This window comes from Electrona antarctica (assembly GCF_951216825.1).
Source record: "Electrona antarctica genome assembly, chromosome: 10".
Taxonomy (NCBI): Eukaryota; Metazoa; Chordata; class Actinopteri; order Myctophiformes; family Myctophidae; genus Electrona; species Electrona antarctica.
The window spans coordinates 36,042,593-36,062,283 of record NC_136791.1 but is presented as its reverse complement, the minus strand read 5'-3'; the positions used below and the strand labels follow the sequence as shown (position 1 = coordinate 36,062,283).

The 19,691-nt window shown below is 42.6% G+C and overlaps 1 protein-coding gene across 1 annotated transcript in view; it reads right to left on the bottom strand.

The window, feature by feature from the left end:
- Window positions 1–927: 927 nt before the first annotated feature.
- kcnh1a (potassium voltage-gated channel, subfamily H (eag-related), member 1a) overlaps window positions 928–19,691 on the bottom strand; it is a gene marked incomplete at its 5' end in the record, with an annotated part of 56,117 nt that continues 37,353 nt past the window's right edge. The window contains 4 exons of the mRNA XM_079511735.1: window positions 928–2,351; window positions 7,013–7,209; window positions 10,763–11,015; window positions 13,176–13,375. Coding sequence (XP_079367861.1) covers window positions 1,494–2,351; window positions 7,013–7,209; window positions 10,763–11,015; window positions 13,176–13,375 — 1,508 coding nt within the window. The 3' untranslated portion in view covers window positions 928–1,493. The remainder of the gene's footprint in view (window positions 2,352–7,012; window positions 7,210–10,762; window positions 11,016–13,175; window positions 13,376–19,691) is intronic.

Sequence of the window (19,691 nt, the reverse complement as noted above, 5' to 3'; positions counted from 1 at the left end):
ATGATTTGGATACAGGTGCTGTAAAGATCAACATTTAATCCCCCCCCCCCCCCCCCAATGCAGATAGATCAGCTTGCGCTGGAAAATAGTAAACCATAACTCAGTAGTAAGACATTTTGGCTGGCCAACACCGTGGCTGTTGCCAAGGTGTTTCAACAGATTTGAAAGCAGCTCAGAGACGGGCGAGCCCCAAGTCTTAGGAGGAGCTTAGAGTTGGCCGATACGTGCACAACTGCACATACAGTATTCAGTAGCATTTTCTGAATAAAACCTTTATACGGCGCATGTTACGTTCAGGATTTGTGACTATCAAAAATATCACAATGCAGCTTTATAGTAAACAAAATCCCTCTAAAATCAAATTAAGCATTATTGAACAGAGTAGTCTAGATTTGTACAAAATCAGCAACTGCTAACTGGAAATCAGAAGCAAAATATTTGAGATGTTATCAACTTTCTGCAGTTGGTGCATCGTCAATGAATTGGAATTGAATTGAAGCAAAAGACTCCAAACATACATACCTACATCATATTGATATCATGTATGTTCTAATTGCAGTAGCATCTAAAAGGGCACTCTTTAATGGCATTAAGGATGTGATTATGAGAAGGTTAACGATGTGGTATGATATGAGACGCAACCACGCACATCAGCAGCATTACTGACATTAAATAGCAGTAAATGCGGCAAAGAATGCACTCCGGTATATAGATATTGTCTTTTGTACAGTGGTTACCACGTGATAAGTATTACTGTCAGATGATTCCAGTAAGTAGTTTACATAAGGATAAGGACTATCTAGCTCCCTGTTACCATGCAAATGAAAATTTGCTAATTCCATGTTTACATAAAGCGTAGACATGCTTTATAGGAATTATATGACTGGGACACCTGTTTGGCCAATCAGATGGGTAACTGTAATGATTTGCACTAATAACTAATAACCATCCTGGGACTCTTGTGTTTTCAAAGTGCCCTATCCCTTCTATCTGTCATTGTGAAATAATTCAAATTACTTTTATATTACACTAATTAATCAAATGTGAATACGTTTTTATGTGCCATGCAAGGTACCCCATGTGAGAATTTTCATACAGTAACAATGAATCATGCTCTTTCTGGAACTTTCCAATATATGTTAAAAGTGTAACACATGAAAGACATTTGTGCTTTTGTTTGGACTGTGATATGATCCAGTGATTGTATTAGACATGAAATACCTTTCTGACCAAGCTATTTTTTCTCTATGATATTATGGAAAAATAAATCAAGCTTATATACAAACATTTGTATGACTGATGTCATAGTGCTGAAAGGCTTCAGCATCTTTACAAATTGACCTTTCAACATGACTTGGAACGGTCACACCTATAGGACAAGCACCAGTGAATCACAAAGACCACAGTGTTCTATTGTCTACTTGGTGCACACAGTGCCACCTCGGCCATCCAAGTATTCTGGATATTACTCATTACACTGCCACTGTCAGCCTCTAAGTAAAGATGTCCTCCTTGTCCATCTCTGGTGAAGTGGGTCTAGAAATCTCAAAGAGTGTTTTCGGGGAGCCAGCGACAGGGCTCCTCGCTTTGAGGAGCTCAAGTGCTTCTGTAAGCTGCGCTTCTAGGGCAGATATGCGAACACTGAGGTTCTTGAGGTCATCCCTCAACTCCAGCTTGAGTTCCTGAAGTGAGGCCTGAAGTGTTTGCTCTGGGATTGGGTAGAAGGTGTGCCTAGCCTCCGGCTGGACAGGGCTTCGGTCCTGCGGGGTCGTCATGCGAAAGTCACCCACTTTGTCCAGGCGCAGGTCACTTTTGGTGATGCCACTGTCACAGGAGTCTGTCTTCTTAAGACTCGTCATCTCTGACTCATGTGTCTTTGTCCGATCAGGCAAAGTTTCCATGGATTCAGCCTTAGACACTTGGTTCCAGTTGTCAGCTTTGGCCATAGACTCTTTGAAGCGCCCCCAGCCTTTGGCCTTGGTGGGTTCTGCTGGCCGACATCCTGCAAAGCCGACGGGATCTGGTGCCTTGAGTTTTGCCTTATCTGTCGGTGTGGAATTGTGGGGCGCAGATGATGAGGGTGTTGCTGGGCTTTCTGTCACTGTGACAATGCTGGTGGTGGCGATGGGTGCCAATGAGGAGGGTTCTGTGTACACAGCGCCTTTCTCTACATCGTGTTCATCTGAGTCAGGTTTGTCTGGTGCCGTGCGAGCCGCCTCCTTCTGCTGTCTGAAGCGCTGAAAGAGCCGTCGCACTGGGTGATCCGGGGGAAGGTTCAGAGGTGCTTCATTTTTGCGTCTTAGCCTTTCTTCCTCCTCTCGTTTCACATCACTGATCTTTCGAAACACAATCTAAAAACAAAGGGAAATGGGAAAAGCTTTGATTAGCAGAGGAGAAAACGGTTAATTTGAATTATAATTTTTATTATTTGTGTAGTGTCAATGCTAAAGGCCTTGACACTATACTTGGCACGTCCGCAATTAGGGTCTGCGGACAGCAGGGGTGATGTGGTTGCGATTATACTGCAATTTGGTATCTGCAGACATGCACATATTTAAGAGCAACACGGCTGCACTCAATAAAAGCTATAATCGAATGAGTCATTAGATTATAGCTTTTATTGACAGTGCCATGGTATATACTGTACAAGTCCTGCAGTTGATTGCTAGGAGTATATACCATGGCACTGTCAGAAGAGAGCTACTGACCTATAGTTCACTATATCTTTGCTCAATTATTTGTGTGCATGTCTTTGTTGTGTGTGGATATCTTTTATTGAATTCAAATATTTGATATACAAATATTTGTATTCAAATAGAAACTAGAGAAAATGGATATGCCCTACGTCAGCACAAATCGGCATCCTGCGTTCTCCTCTCTCCTCTCCCAGCAAAAACACCACATATTTAGTCATTGTATTATGTAAAGAAATTGAACTAGCCAGGGTTTGGTAGGGGTGGGTTCCACTTCTTTTGGGTTTCCTTTTTGCTCGTGTTTTGTTGATTAGGAGTTAGGTTAATGATTGTATTTTGGTTTATATTACTTTGGGTAGCAAAGTTAGGGTTATATTGTTTAGTTGTTTGCTAGCCCACCTTGAAGAAATTAATAAAACCCATTGTATGGCTGACATCCTGGTTGCTGGTAATTCTTTGGGAGTAAAGGAGAGAGAATTCTCAGAATGTTATCTTATATTTTAGTTTTTGGTACTAGTTGTGCTTACTGCCTACAATCATCTGAACCTATTTATTGTTTCTCGCTTTGAGCTAGTAGCTCAACAAGTTCATGACTTGCCCTTGGTGGTGGTTGTGAGCTTGGGCCAAAAATAAGCAACATTTCAAATGGTCAAACATAAATTTAAACCAAAGTGCAATACACTTCCATTTGCTTGGTTGTATTTCTTCTCACTAGTGAACAGTAGCTAGTATTGTGTGGGCCTGGGTTGGGTAGCTCATTTAGTAGAGTGGGTTGGGTAGCTAATTTGGTAGAGTGCTGGCTCTGGGTTTGACACCCAGAACCCATAAGAAATAGAGACATTTCAAGATTTAACTAACAGTTCTGCTGAATGGCTCTCCTGTATTTATCATTTGTTTTCCTCCTTTTGCTAGTTTCGTCCTCCTTAAAATGCCCTGCCGCATTGCTGCACAGCAGCTATAATTTGATTACATCTGATCTGATTAAGTTGGTGTGATTGACCATGGAACTAAACTGTTGTGCACTGACATTTCAGAAGTACAAATTTGTACACAGTACAATCCAGAGTGTTGATTTTAATTGTAAAAAATGGACCCGAGTCAACTCTCTTCTTGCTATGTTATCCCTGAAGCACAGTCATTGTGCTTAATAACTCTCTTGTGGCAGTGGTCTGATCAATATTCTAGAGCTGCAGCAGAGCATTAGGTTTTGAGGCATAGGACTTCATAAAAATCATTTCAAAGGATTTTGTAAAATCACATTCATCTGGTTGGAATTTATATGTGAGACTGTTTCTTGCATCACAAGAAATCTTATTTTAACAACCCATCAGTAGGTATAGACCAAATCATCATAGCATCATAGCCCCACCACAATGTATTTCTGGGTAGATAAGGTTAGCAGCATCATATTGGATCATTAATTTATTACTTAATAATCATTCATTGTCTTCTAGAAGAACAGAACACAAGACATCTTATTGACTATTAGAAATATAAATTTGTTCTAAATATCCACAGGTTGACAAACTAGACATTGCTAATGTTCTGGACACTTTATTTAATATTCTGTAAATATCCATGTGACATACGTAGCAAGTTAGCAACATATTTAGATTAGGATTTAGACGGCATTTTTAGAATCGGTCTCAGGGCTAAATGTTTGTACTTACGTACATTACATGTGAAATACACCTTAAGCAGTATCCATTCAATCAACGTTTGCCAAGCTGTATACATCCAGAATGTATAGGACCCTAGTGAATGGTCTGTTCAACACAATATATGAGATTGCTTTTCCGGGTGCAAGCAACCCATTCATCACATTCAGTTCAGTCTCTCGGGAAGGGTAACCTTGTTTGTGAACAAGAGAATGACTAGTTACTGTACTCCCATTACAGTAAAATCCTTACTCCTCAGTGTTCCAATATCTCTAATGTACCCATACTGCTGTTGCTGTCACTGCTGGTGTCTCTGAATGGAGAATATGACAGTGGCTTGAATGTGACACTGGGCTGGAGTTGAGCTGCGTGAAATCTTTTTAGGCAGCTCTGGCTGCTTGTTTGACTGCATATAGGACACCAGACCAGTCCTACATTCAGACATCCTGAGATTGATATCACTGGATTCTCGCAACCTTTTGATGATCTGGCCGATTTTGACAGCCAATTTTATGCTTGCAAATGTTCCCATGCTCTGGACGGCCGCGTAAGTGAGCCAATTGAGAGCGAACACAGGCGGCTTTCACTGGGAACAGGGCTGGGAACAGACAGGTCTCTGCTGTACTGTACCGGATGTACTGCACATTTGCTGACTGTCTCCTTTACTTACCAGCCATGACGAATATGTGCGTGCGTGCGTGCGTGCGTGCGTGCGTGCGTGCGTGCGTGCGTGCGTGCGGCATTCACTCCGCCAGGCTCTGCCTGCTCTATTGGTGTAATTAAGAGATTCGATAGTGGATATACGCTCTGTTTTATATACACAGATTCAAATGTAAAAAGAACCACCGCTCATCTGCTGAAAAAAATGAAGTGAGGTGCTGGAGTCACAGAGGGATAATGAGAAAAATAAAGGGAAGCTCCGCACACTCAGATCTGCGCACAATCAAAGTATTTATTTAGCAAGCTTTCGGTCTACTGACCTTCAGGCCTGAAGAAGGTCAGGCCTGACCTGAAGAAGGTCAGTAGACCGAAAGCAAAATAAATACGCAGATCTGAGTGTGCGGAGCTTCCCTTTATTTTTCTCATATACTCAGATTTACAAATAAATAAGTCACATACTGTACATGACACATGTCAGTTGTTATTTTTTTCTCCATCATTCGTCATTGTTGGTTAGATAGTCTCTTGAAAGTTATCAAGGGTTAATTGCCCACCTGCCCCTGGCAGGTAAATAAAACTTTCGGGCAGGTAAAGATTGCTTTCAGGTTGCCCAACCAGGCAAGTGCTCCTTTGAGAGGGGACACAACTGTCTATAAACACAACACAAGATATCTGTCTACACCTGAACATAGCCAGAGCGCTCTGTCTTCTGGTCTGCATGTAAAATAATAGCACTGTTTATCTATAATGTGCTTTCACTGTTGCTACACTTAAAAATATCAAATAACATGTGAACCCATTGTCATATTGCCCACATACATAGCTATGGTGGTATTTGGCTTAAAAATGTAGGTATACTCAGTGTATGACATGTTTTAATCACACAGCCCCAGAAAGTAAACACAGTAAAATTGAACGGTAATTAAAATTTTACCTCAATTGTCATTTTATAATGGACAATTTACTTATAGGGCAAGTAGGTATGACCTTTGGGCAAGTAGAACATGACCTGTACTTGCCTCTGAGACCTTAGTGTCAACCCCTGTTATCCCTAGAGAGCTTTTAGATAATTGAACTACAGTACTACACAACAATGCCAACAACAACTGAGAATGTTTTGGGAACTTCATTTAGCAAAGTGGTTTAATTAAAATTGTATAACTGTTTTAATGTGAAATGGTAACCTGGCAAAAACAAAATGTGAAGAGAAAATATATAGTAAGGAACGAAAAACAGTATTCAGTAAAATCATTAAACGGTGCCACTAGTCGACATGGAAGTCTGAGAAATGTTATTCTCTCCTGAATTACTTCCACTGTATAAATATTACTTCCACTGTATTATGGCTGATGAACCGACTATAGTGAGTGAACACAAATCTTGATTAAGTCACTAAGCATTTTTCAATATCAAGCGTCTTTCATTAAACTGAAATTAGAATCCTTAATTCTACTCATCATTTGAGACCAGCATCTGGTAGATGAATCGTTTTGTTGTTGCTGTCTGTTGTTGTAGTCATTTATTGTTCCAGCATTGTTCCAACATGTTACGGAAGGATTATGCCAATTCCTGAATTCTCCATAATACTACATAATAGTGCTGTCCCCTACTGTTTGGTTTTCGGACTGGTTGGTCCTACAACCACATGCCTCTTCCAATACACATGGAATGTCCTGCAGTTTTTGTGAACCACTGGATGGACATGAAACTTTGCACTCACACTCCCACAGTTGGCCAAAGAAGAGCCAAATCGGCCTCATAGTGTCGCTATAAAGCTTAAATAAGTAATTTCCCCCGCAGCTCCTCATGTGACGGCTGCACCCCATGACTGACACAGGCCATAGGTAGGCAACCCGACCTGGCGGAGATCTGCACTCTGAGGAGCACACTTTTCCAGTTAAAATGTGTGAACATTGTCGCCTATATATGTGTCCCTGAGTGAGTTCTGAGGACCCACGCACTCAACGCAAAATAAGACGTAAATGCAAGAGCCAAACTCACCCTCTTCCGCAGGTTGTATGTGAGAAGCAAATTCCTTGAGAAGTGATTGGAGAAAGCTGTGTAGAATTCCAGCACCTTTTGCAGAGCGTCTCGTTTGATGATGTGAAGGTCGCAGTATGTCAGCGCTCGTACATTGGCACACGCCTGGGCCAGTGTGACCTCTTTCCAAAACACATCCCCAAAAACATCTCCCTTTCCTGCAGAGCAAGAAGAGACAACTCAGCTTTTTCGGTCCCTATTACTTTTTGCAAGTGCAGCACTTCTTCCAAAGTGTTATATTAGTGTTAATATTTCAGTCTTGTCTGAGGAAAGGATTGTGATCTGTGATACGCTATGTTGTCTGTTCTGGCCTGTTGTCATGGTCTCCAATCATCTTCATGCAGTACTGAGCTCAGACAAAACTGTTCTAGCCAGTGTGACAGAAGTTCTTGATAATAAACCATGATGTATTATAAATATTTTGAAACAGAAACAGAATCAACTGCTTCTCGTAACACAATAGTAAATGTACCTATGCTTGACTCCCTACAGTATGTCTAAATTAGCCTGGTAAAACCATCTGGCAAGGGGGAGGGGTTTACCCAGGCTATGTCTAATGCCTGGATAAAGAAAATCATATATACCTTCAGTAACACCCCTCAAAATGACATGATGATGGTATAGAATGCAGACATTGTAATAATTTCAAATCTTTCAACTAGTTTAGTAAAAGTGTTCAAAAAAGGGAGTAAGGATGCACTTGGACACCCTTAGTTTAAATCAGTGCTGGACAACCATGTCCGTTTGATCTACTAGTAGATCAGGATGAGTAGAGAACTTGAAAACCCAGATGAAGCCATCCATTAAATTATTTGATAACAACGGTAAGGGAAAGGGGAATATTTAGATTTTCAGAGCAGCATAGAGGAGCACATGGTCCTAGTACAGAAGGAAAGCTCCATCTTGTGAGTCCTTGTATTTTACATTTAGTCTTAAGAGTGCCATTAGGCTAATGAGAACCTGATTCATACTGTAGCAGTAACAGGTTTATCATCGGAAGCTTCATTACAGTGAAGTGAACCCTCCAAAGACGCACAAGCAGCCTAAGAGAATATTGATTGTTCCAAAGACGAACCAACAGCAAGTTATTGATGGAAATCAGTCAAGGCTACAGTATTCCATCAATAAGTGTACCATACAATTTACAATTTAGGCATTTAGCAGACGCTCTTAATCCAGAGTGACTTACATTAAGCAATAACAAAAGCATGGCATACATCACATATATAAAAAGTAGTTGAATCATGCGTAAACTAAGAACGTAACAGTGGAGTATCTATGTAAACTATACATACTATACTATATTATATATTATACATGTGTACTATAAAGTGCTATGACTACATAAAATGCAATTCTAGTGCTCTCTACGTAACAAGCTATAAGTCTGTTTAAAATACTATCTAAGTCTACATAAAGTGCTATCTAAGGGGATAGGCTAGGGCAAGTGCTACGGGCCATGGTGGAGTCTGAAGAGGTGGGTTTTCAGACTACGGCGAAAGATTGGGAGTGAGGCTGCAGTTCTGACTGTGATGGGAAGTGCATTCCATAGTTTTGGAGTCAGAAGGGAGAAGAGTTTGGGACGTGTGGAGCATTGTCCCGTCGTTTTTAGTGAAGGTACCTCCAGCTTCCCTGCGTTGGCTGATCTGAGTGCGCGGGAGGGTTTGTAGGGTACGATCATACTTGTGAGATATGGGGGAGCCATGCCTTTGGTTGCTTTGAATGCCAGCATCAGAGTTTTGTATTCTGTGTGGGCAGCGACCGGGAGCCAATACCATCAATTAATACAGTATAGGCTTATCAAATCATGCTTTTTAAATGGCCACTTTAGTGAGAAAGAAGCAAGGCAGGGTCATGCTTATACGAAGATGCATGCAATTTCCATACTGTTAAACTATGTGTGTGCAATATCGTCCCTTATTTGGAAACTATAAGTCTTTTGAACTGATAAGGGACACACTTTGTTCCTTTTTGGGGGAATCAATCAATGACACACAACTTAAAAGTTCAAACAGCTCAGACGCATAAACGCGGGAAGCGAACGAAGCTGTTGTGGCAGTCTGACACACACACACACACACACACACACACACACACACACACACATACACACATACACACATACACACACACACACACACACAGAGAGAGAGACCTCTGAATCGTTCCAATTTCAGTTGCCCTCTGGTGGCGGGCGGGTGGTGTTACAGCGTGACACACAGACAGACAGACTGACACACAGACAGTTTTGGCCAGCTTCTATAGTTAGTGCTCACTTCGTTCGCAATAAAGGTTTTACAGCAATTCTGGAATACTGTTTAATTAATAGAGTGTTTGACACTCAGATACCACAAGATTTCAAGACAGCTATTCTAGGAGTAGTACCGACTGGGTTTGAAGGTATGAAAAAGGTATACCTCCTCCAGATATTGTTAACAGCGGTCAAAAAGACTATCACAATAAATTGGCCTCCAAACCATGAACAATGGCTGAATAAAGTAAAAGAAATGAGAGACATAGAAGAAATACTTATTTGGTGAGGCTACAAAATGAGCAATTTGAAGAAATGGACGCCCTTCGCACGCATTGAGATTTAACATTACCAAGATGTATGTAAGACGTAGTTGCTGCTGATTAATGTTGCTGCTGTCTCTTTGGGGAGACAATGTGAATTGTGTATTGAGAACCTAATGATGCTATGCTGTGCTTGTGTATAAAGTGTATTGTTTACCCCGGCAATGACAATAAAAACAATAAGTTGAAAAAAATAATAATAATAAAGTTTTAACTTTTAACCACTTAAACCCTCTCTAGACTCAGTAAACTGAACCTGAGTTGTGTCTGTACTTGGACTGCTTCTTTCGGTCTACCGTCTACACCAAATCTCTTTGCCAAAAATAACCAATCTACAAGCCCACAATGTTGTGAGTTTGTACATCTGCTATTTTAGGCTAATGTTTCCACCAGAATATGGATGCTGGGGTTCAAGTGGTTAATATGGACGTCCCATATTTTTCTTAGCAAAAAGGCACGCAGAAAAGGGGTGTCCCTTATTTGAATGTCAGGAAGTTGGAATTGGCAAAACTAATGGTGTTGTGCTTGTTTAAATTAAGGTCAAATATGCGGTTTTGTAATATGCAGATCAAATAGAAATTAGGGAGGTAGGTGCAAAAATCATATTGGGACTTATTGACCAAACGTCATCATCAAAAGGCGACTGCCCATAATTCCGACATCCCATTACTCCAACTACGTACGTGGCTTTGCGTGCGGTTTGGGTTAGGGTTAGGGATAGGGTTGGTAATGGAGGGAGGCGGACCAACGCAACGCCGGAATAATGACACTGCACCAGGCAAAAAGGGGAATATATGATTTACAATTCTGTATCTTCTATCTGGACATAACTCAGACAGCGCTGAGTTGACTCATGTGAACTTTGACATGCTCGGCATGGCGTCTTGCTCGCCTAAGCTTGCTCGGCGGTGCCTCCCTTGGCTCAAGTCCAATGCCTTTTTTGTCGGAACGTCTTTGTTGGACCGTCAAAAACGCTGGAGCTGGACTTCCCCATTCCTGGAGTCTGGTCAATCTGTGTCTTATTCCCCCCCACCCCCCCACCCCCCCATGGTTTCCAGCATCCCAATTCTGTCTCTTGAGAGGATATGATGCAAAAGTATCCTTGAAAAAAACTAGATTGAAAAAGGTTTAACTCACCTAAAATGGCCACCACCTCATCATCCTGAATAACCTCCAGTGATCCTGATACCACGAAACAAAGGCTGTCCACACTTTCACCCGCATGGTAGATCAGGTCACCAGGCGCACAGTGGATTGTCTGGAACTCCATGGCTAATGCTCTGAGGCACCCATCACTTGCTAACCGGAAAGCTGGATGCTCTTTAAAAACCTTCCGGTTTAGATGAACACAGATATCCGCTCTCATATCTTTGGGACAAATCTGCAACACCTGGAGGAGGAAAAGCAGTTTTTGTAGGCATTAAAGGGACAATGACGTTTAGAATATTTAGAACACTTTCCTGGGGGTCTTTATGTGTGTATTATGTGGTTTTAAATATTTTAGATTTTAGCAGTGAGCCCAGTGTCTCTGATGTCATGGACACTGGGCTCACTTACTACAGCCCTCCCCCTATCCACAAGGAGGAGCAGTGCACCAAAGCATTATGGGAATTGTAATTTGTAGTCCAGGAAGGAAGTGAGCCCAGTGTCCATGACATCAGAGACACGTTGGCTCACTGCTAGAATCTAAAATATCTAAAACCACATATTATACACATAAAGACCCCCATGAAAGTGTTCTAAATCTTCTAAACGTCATTAACATATTATTTTTTGCAAAAAGGGTGAAGTGTCCCTTTAAACATCTCACCTGTTGACACGCTAAGGTAAGTTCCAGTGATGTCATCAGTCACTGAAGGCAGAAGACTGGTGTAGATAGTGATCATGCCATGGTACACCCATGGTAACCTGACTCCTCCTCGTGGGATTGCTCAGGGATTGGTCTTGAACCGTCCCGTGCCTGGGACGAACCAATCAGCGGCAGCTACGGGCGGGATCTTGGCGAGACCGGTGTGATGCCATCGAGAAGCGCCTGTTGCAATTGTATTTACTAGCGCAGACATGACCAACAAATAGTGTTTTTTTTTATTATTTGTTTACCTAATGGTATCAGGCGTTCGTTAACACTTTTGTTGATCACAAGGGTTGTTTACTTTCCTGCTGGCGCAGCTACCATACGTCATGTAGACACGTCAATATGATTGACAGACGGTCCCATCCAATCACCTGCCAAGTAACTTGAAAAAGGAAACAGCTTTCTTCAGCGATTGGGCTACAGAGATCCCAGATGGAAATACGTTGTGAAACAAATGTGATCTCTTCCATCTGGCGGAGTCAGGTTATACCCATGGTACACCAGCCTTCTGATGAAGAATATGAAAGCATGAAAGTATTGGATTCCTGTCTGTTGTGTTCATTTACTACACTACACACAGCAGAATTTGAGGCATTTACAATGCAGATTGAGTGAGCAGATTGAGTGAGCACCTTTCGTCAGTCAGATTCATTGCACCTGGGAACTGTCTCATTTCAGGTGGGAAGGATTCATTGAGACATGGAAATGTGCCTAAACTGCAACACTGGACCTCAGAGGAGTGGTACTGTACAGTACAGTGTACACTGACCGGCGCGACCTGTTTGTGAGGGACTACTTGTTGGGGATACTCGCTGCACAGATAATATTAAGGACTCCTAACCCCTAACCATTTAGTTTAGCTTTAGTTTAGTCTGAACGTTTGAACCAGGAGAAATCACGGCAACCAAGGTGTCCCAAAAGGAGATCAGAGCTGTCCGAGAGGCAAAGGAGGAGGACTCAGGCAGATGATGGTGTGTCAATAAAGCACATTTTCTTGTTTTGTGGGCAATCAACTTTGACAACATGGATAGAGGAACTCGTTTTCTGCCTTCTAGGTCTGTGAGAGACTAGACCACAAAATAGGTAAGGAATGGAATACAGTATGCGTTAACTCTAACTGTGTAAAAGGGAAAAGGTCCTGTATGTTTATGTTACCCCGGTAAGTTCAAAGGCCAATAGCAGTTCTCTTGTTATTGAACAGCATGTTGTTCAAATACTGTATTCCACCTGCACACAGTGCACAGCTTGCTGTCTGTTATAGGGCATTACTTTAAACCAAATCTCTTTGAAGGTGAATATCATGCAGAGACAGATTAAGTGACGATTTTAGACCTCTGGTTCGGCCTGGAGCCTGTTGATAAAAACACATACATAAAATATATTCTACATGGCTTTCAGTATGCAAAACACTCACGGCATGTTATTATGTGTGGAATGTGTGGAAGGTGACCCAACAAGAGACTAATTAAAAATAAGTTCTCCACAAGATCTGTGAGAAATGGAACATCAAGCTTCAGTGACTGCTACTTTGTATATTTGCCACTTATTCATTACCAACCAGGCAAGCTAGAACAAGAAGGGAGGCATTTCCTTATGTGCCTGTAACTGATAAGGTAATATGCTGTGAAAAATAAGAATAACCGTAATCGTGAGGGACAGTAGATGAATGAATGCATGGCTTACAGATTGAGATACCTTTTCAGTATCTATACCCCGCGACATCGACCACGTGGATGCAATGTAGTCCATGACTCTCTCGCTCAGACCCTTGGGGACCTGGTAGAGCTTCAGGAAGTCTCGAACGCTGTTCAGCATCTCGTGGTAGCGGTTGGTGTTGGCGTACATCTGCTGGAAGATGGTCGTCACGTTACCGAAGATTGTGGCATAAAGAAGGGCTGGGGGAAAGACAGAGCGGAAAGTTGCATGAAACGATTAGTGTTTTCTCAGAGGAAGAAGACCTGGTGCTGTCTTATCGAGAGTTGAGCTTTTGCACTATTCGATACTGTAGCAATTCGTTTCATTAATTTAAGCATGGGTGAGACATTCCCTTCTTGTTACATCATGTCATCACTCTGCATAGACAATGGACAACAAATACTGTAGGCCCACGTAATGACACATGGCATGTACTTGCACTTGCTATGACACGCATGCACACAGACAGAAGCCCTTTCCACACCTAAGCACAAAACGGTCGACAGCCACGCACTTCTTAAGCTCTGCGCAGCTTAAATTCCGAGTTTTTAGACAGCTGGTGGATGGAAAAGAAGCTCCACCTCCGCGGACTTTTTGCGCGGAGGAGAGCGTTTCCGGGAATCTGGCCGTCGCGCAAAAAGTCAGCGGAGGTGGAGCTTCTTTTCCATCCACCAGCTGTCTAAAAACTCAGAATTTAAGCTGCGCGCAGCCGAGAACGTGCGCGGCTCTTTCGATAGTGTGGCAGCACCCAGACAGACAGACAACACGCACGTGCGTGTACACACACACACACACACACACACACACACACACACACAAGTTGGTAATTAAATAGCAACATACAGTATATGATTTGGACTGGAATATTGCAACAGCTGGGGTGTGTTTGGATCAAAGGCCTCAGATTCTGCTGTGTGTAGTGTAGTGTTCTCTTGGCAATGAGCACCTAATTAGCCCTGCTAGAAGGTTTTGAGAGGAAATGTGCCAACTGCACATTTGTCCAGAGATAATGACAGCAACCTGTGTGTTTGCATTCACAGGCGTGTTTGTGCACATCGTTTGTGCATGTTGTTTGTTTACAACACATGCATATGAAATGTTGGAAAACTGTACAGGGAATATTGCAGATAATTGCTATAAACTGCTCAAGGCCAGTGAGAGCTAGACTGGAATCCCTCAATGTACAGTATAGGTACAGTACAATACAGCACATGTGATTGTGCACTGTCTTTAATGCACGTTAGCAAGAATCAGTGATTAAACTGACAATGCAAGGATAAAGGAGGGATTTAACAATTGATATTTTTTATCCCCTCCTTTTTTGGGGGGGAGGGGGGGACAACAACTGAACAAGTTGTTAGAATGATAACTACAGTACCATGCAAAAGCTGCTTTGTTAGAAAGTCAGTTGTCAGAAAGTAAGGCCCCAGGCCGGCAGTTGCTATGGCAACAGAACATATGTATACCTCCACCCCCCGCCCCTCCGATCCACCGTCACACTATGATCTGCTGCTGCCAACACCGATCCACTGGTGATGGTAAAAATAGAACACTATCAGCACATCCATATTTCATAGACAACTGCCGTGGACTGAAAAGGGGAGATTGTATCTCTGAACAGGTCTGTGTGGGCGGTGTGATTTTCCAGATATATTGGTTTCTAAGAGAATTTGGCTCTGGCGATGGAATAAAAAGCTCTCGGAGAGTTTGACGGTGCCCTGCAGCCTATGTTGATAATCTGAAAGCGCAAGGCTGCAGGAGGGCGCCGTCACGGCCTCATCAGAGGGATGGCAGCAGTGGCTGCCTGCAGAAGCTACTTGTACAGCAGAGCGTGCAGGTGAAGAGTTATTGCGGTGGGATTGCAGGGAACCCTGGGATAAATGGATCCACAGATCCAGTGGTGCTGGTATTACTTGGAGTTGCTACTCTTCTCTCTCTCTCTCTCTCTCTCTCTCTCTCTCTCTCTCTCAATAGCACTCTGCCTGCGTTCACAGATATAATGGCAGTGCACTGGATTATTCACTACACACACATGCTACAGACACCTTATCCATTTTTAATATGAAGGTATGGACTTGCTGCACAAACCTGCTCTCCTTTTCTTTCACATTTTAGATGTATTTTGTCAGTGATAGGGGGCTCTCGTGATGAAATCAGAAGGGACAGCTACAGTTGCTTTCTCTGGTTAATTGTTTATGTAATTATTCCTCAACAAAATGAGCTGTGTGATACAGACATCTAACCTTATAGCTCTCCTGATTATTTTTTTTGACAGTATAGTATGAACATTTCTGACATTGTATGTTGGGCCTTCCAGATATACATTCTTTGTTTGTGGTGTAGATTCTGCTGTCCACTTCACGCTTAAAAACTATATATTTATAGAATTCTAAAATCCTGATGTCAAACCCACGTCACCTGGGTCTTGAATATTCTGATTGGCCTGGGCCGTGGCTCAGCGGTCCAGGCACCTTGGCTGGTAGTCCAGTCTGGCAGTGTGCCGCGGGTTCGACTCCCACGTCAACCTACTATCTGTCCCTCTATATAAAAATAAAGGCTAAATATATATATACAAAATATCATCGAAATCATTTGATAAAAATGAAAAAGAGAGTCCAGCAAGTGGCGCTGTATCATGTATGAGGGGATGGCATATAAACCTCAGGCCAGGAGCGAAGGTAATTATTATTAATCGTGTCTCTGGTAATGCAATGAGTCCTACCCATCACCATCGTGGTTTGGTTTCCTTTGTTAAATGTGGGACTGTAACAGTGATTAAAGGCTAGTCTTGGTCTGTAAGATAGCTTCCCATTGAAGCTGATTATTGAAGCTGATCATCCCACTGATCATATGATCAGTAATTACGGTTATATCATATCGTGTATAATTATTGTCTCCACCAGGCCGAAGGCATGGGGAGAGAGTATGTTTTGCACTCCGTCCGTCCGTCCGTCCGTCCGTCCGTCTGTGATCAGCTAATCTCCGGCACCGTTAACCCGGTCGATGCCAAATTTTGCACACACACTCCCTGGATGCCAACGATGAACGATGAAAATTTCCAGAACGGCCTGTTATAGCGCCACCAGGAGGCCGCTTTGTGCAAAACAAGTTTTTGGACAGTACACCTACAGATTTTGTCCAAACATCACGCAAATTGGTACACAGTCTCTCTAGAGCCATTCAACGAAACGGGTCTTTCAGATTTCTCAGACTCCATCCTGATTGGCTAAGATTGGCTTCCAAAGCAAGCAGGAGTGCTCAGTTTCAAACAAAATGCTGCAAATCATGAACACATCGTGTGATTTCCGTGAAATTGTGCACGCACATTCCCACTAGGCAGAGGAAGAAATGCCACATGAACATTTTCAACTCAGCCTCATGGTGGCGCTATAACTGGCAGAAAAGTGTTTTTACCTCTAACTGCACGGATCTGTGGATAACTTTGTATGCCAACTCCCTAGAGGCCAAGGAAAAACCTTTGCCTGGAATTTTTCACATCTGCTCTTTATAGCGCCACCAGGAGGCCGACATATGTAAAACACATTTTTCTAATATTACTCCTTCAGATTTTATCCAAATTTCACGCAAATCGGTACACATGCTCTCCATAGTCATGTGATCAAGACGGGCTTGTTTGATTTCTCATAATCCACCCTCATTGGCTACGATTGGCTTCTAAACTTTTCAGGAGTAGCCCGCTTTGTACCCGTTTTGTACAAATCGCCACAACTACTCAACGCAGCGTCCGATTGTGGTGAAACTGTGCATGCATATTCCCACTAGGCTTTGGAAGAAATGCCACTTGACAGTTTTCAAATCAGCCTCATGGTGGCGCTACAACAGGCCAAGCCACGTCACACACACACACGCATGTACGCACACACACGTTTATATTGCTCCTAAACATTTTGCCAAACATCACACTCACACTCATCCTCCTGGTGGAGACCTGTGCCCAGAAGGGCACTTTTTCTAGTTTTAGTTTAAGTTGGAGGCAGTTTTGTCTGTCATAGTCCAATGCGGCTGAATCTCGAACGATTCTGTGCAGTTTGTAGCTACCTTAACACCCAGACATTTGGTACACAGGTAAACCCCCTCCCTATCCCCGTTCATGCATCTACAAGCATTGGTCAAATTACTCATGGAACTCAACTTTTGTGTTCCAGATTGTGCTGCAGTCTCTACGCTGGCCTGATGTGAAGTTTTATCTTGTATCTCATGTATACGTTTTGACATTTGTTTCCATCTTATATTTGTCTTGATGTCTGACAGATAGACAGACAGACAGACAGACAGACAGTAAAATAGGCCATGGAAACAAAGAATACTGGTTAGGCTTTTGTTTAATATATTTCTTCAATAATGTATTACATTACCCAGTCAAACTGGGGAACAAAATTCCATTTAGGTATTTTATTTTAGACCATAAACAAATTACTGAAATATAGGAGGGGAAACATGACTGTGTCCTGCAGGCCTGGGAATGGTGTATGTGGCCAGCAGTTATTGAGCTGCTACTAGATGCAAATGTAATGTTGTGGTTTGTTACAATGATACAAGGCAACAGACGTTAGTCTCACGGAGGCTCATTTATAAAACTGCAGGGATTCCCCCCAGTGTGAAAGCATATAGGCCTATACTATCATAAATGCTGACATAGAACTTCTGTATGAATAGCAACAATTAATGAATTTACTTTATTTCGTTTAATGATGTGGATGTCACAAGAACCTCTACTAACATGCCCCCTGGTGGTTATCTGCCCATGCCCTATACTCATTCTGGGTTTAAAAATGCGTTTTGATGCAAAACGCATCAAAACCAGTGATGCGTCTTGACTTACTTGACTTATTCCTGTAGGCTCCTAGGTGGAGCATAGGGCCGCAATCACACCCCGCCATCGGACTCTGTTTTGAGCAGTTTTCTTCAGCTGGGCCCACGATAATCCGGTCGTCTTTGCCTCACTCTCCACTGATCTTCTCCAGGTCTGTTTTGGCCTCCCACTTTTCTTTTGCCCTGTGGGTTCCAGTCCAGTGCTTGCCTAGTGATGTTGTCAGTAGGTTTTCGGAGGGTATGTCTAATCCACCCCCACTTTCTCTTCTTCACATCCTGGCTGATGGAGTTTTGGTTGGTTTTCTCCAACAGGCTGGCATTTGATATTTTATCAGGCCACCTGATGTTCAGAATTCTCCTTAGGCATCTGTTGACTAATGTCTGGAGTTTGTTGGTGGTAGTATTTGTGACTCTCCATGTCTCTGATTCATAGAGGAGAACTGACTTGACGTTGGTGTTAAATATTCTGGTCTTATTACGGAGGGACAGTGCCTTGGAGTTCCAGATGGGTCGTAGCGTGGTGAAAACGTGTCTGGCCTTGTTTATTCTGCTTTTGATGTCATCCTCTGATCCACCACCGGTCAGTCTCTTTGATGTTGTCTCCCTGTAGTTGGACTGGGAGACCCTGTTTGTTGTTTACCTTCATGAGTTCTGTCTTTTTCACATCTATCTTGAGGCCAGTCTTTGCTGCCTCTTCGGAGAGTAGTGTTAGCTTTGACTGTGCGTGTTGGTGTTTGTGAGAAAGAAGACAGATATCGTCTGCAAAGTCAAGGTCTTCGAGTTGTTGGGTGAAGGTCCACTGGATGCCAGTCTGAAGGCTCATACATAGTCTGATTGTCGGTGGTGGGGTGACCACCGAACTACAACATGATGTCACGAGCCGCGGTGAAGAGAAAACCACCGCCACCGCTCCAGCCCTTCTCTCTCAACGTTATTTCAGCTCCGGTGGTCACCACCGAAAATCCAGACTATGAATAGGCCTTTACTGGCCATGGTTGTGTTTTTCATGATCCAGTCGATGGCCATCAAGAAAATTGTTGGTGAGAGCAAAGCAAAGAAAAGAAAAGTTACTATATTTACCCAGGGTATCTGGGCTAAGCTCAAGAACTTGTTTCCAGCCAGGCCCTGCTCATAGAACATTTCATGGTAGTGGTTCAATGCCTTGCTCAAGGGCACTTCAGCGGTGGTAATTTTAACGGGTCGGACCGCTGATTCGAACTGGCGACCTTCCGGTATCAAGACCGCTCCGCAATCCGTTCGGCCACCGCTGCCACATGCAGCCTTGTCTCACCCCGGTCTTAACTTCAAGAGGCAAGTTAGCTTTCCATTGTGGATGATTTGGCAGTCCTCATACAGCTGTTGGATCCAGTGATGCGTAGGCATTTCTTATTTTACTTTGCAAGTTTATTCAAAACAAATGACCTACCGGTATCAAGTAATTGGACATGCTGTTTAACTGAGCATGTGATTATTAAGTTGATACGGTACATCAAGTTTGAAAGTTACTTTTAGAACAGACCAAACAGAAACGGGTCACTGCAATGTAATAATTTGGTCTGATTCTGTGATATTTTACCAGTGATTTCAATACAGTAGATATTTAATTAATACTCCTTTCTACACTGTTGCCATCATAAATCTGTATTATTTTGAAGCTAGAAGACAGAAAGAAAGAATGGCTGT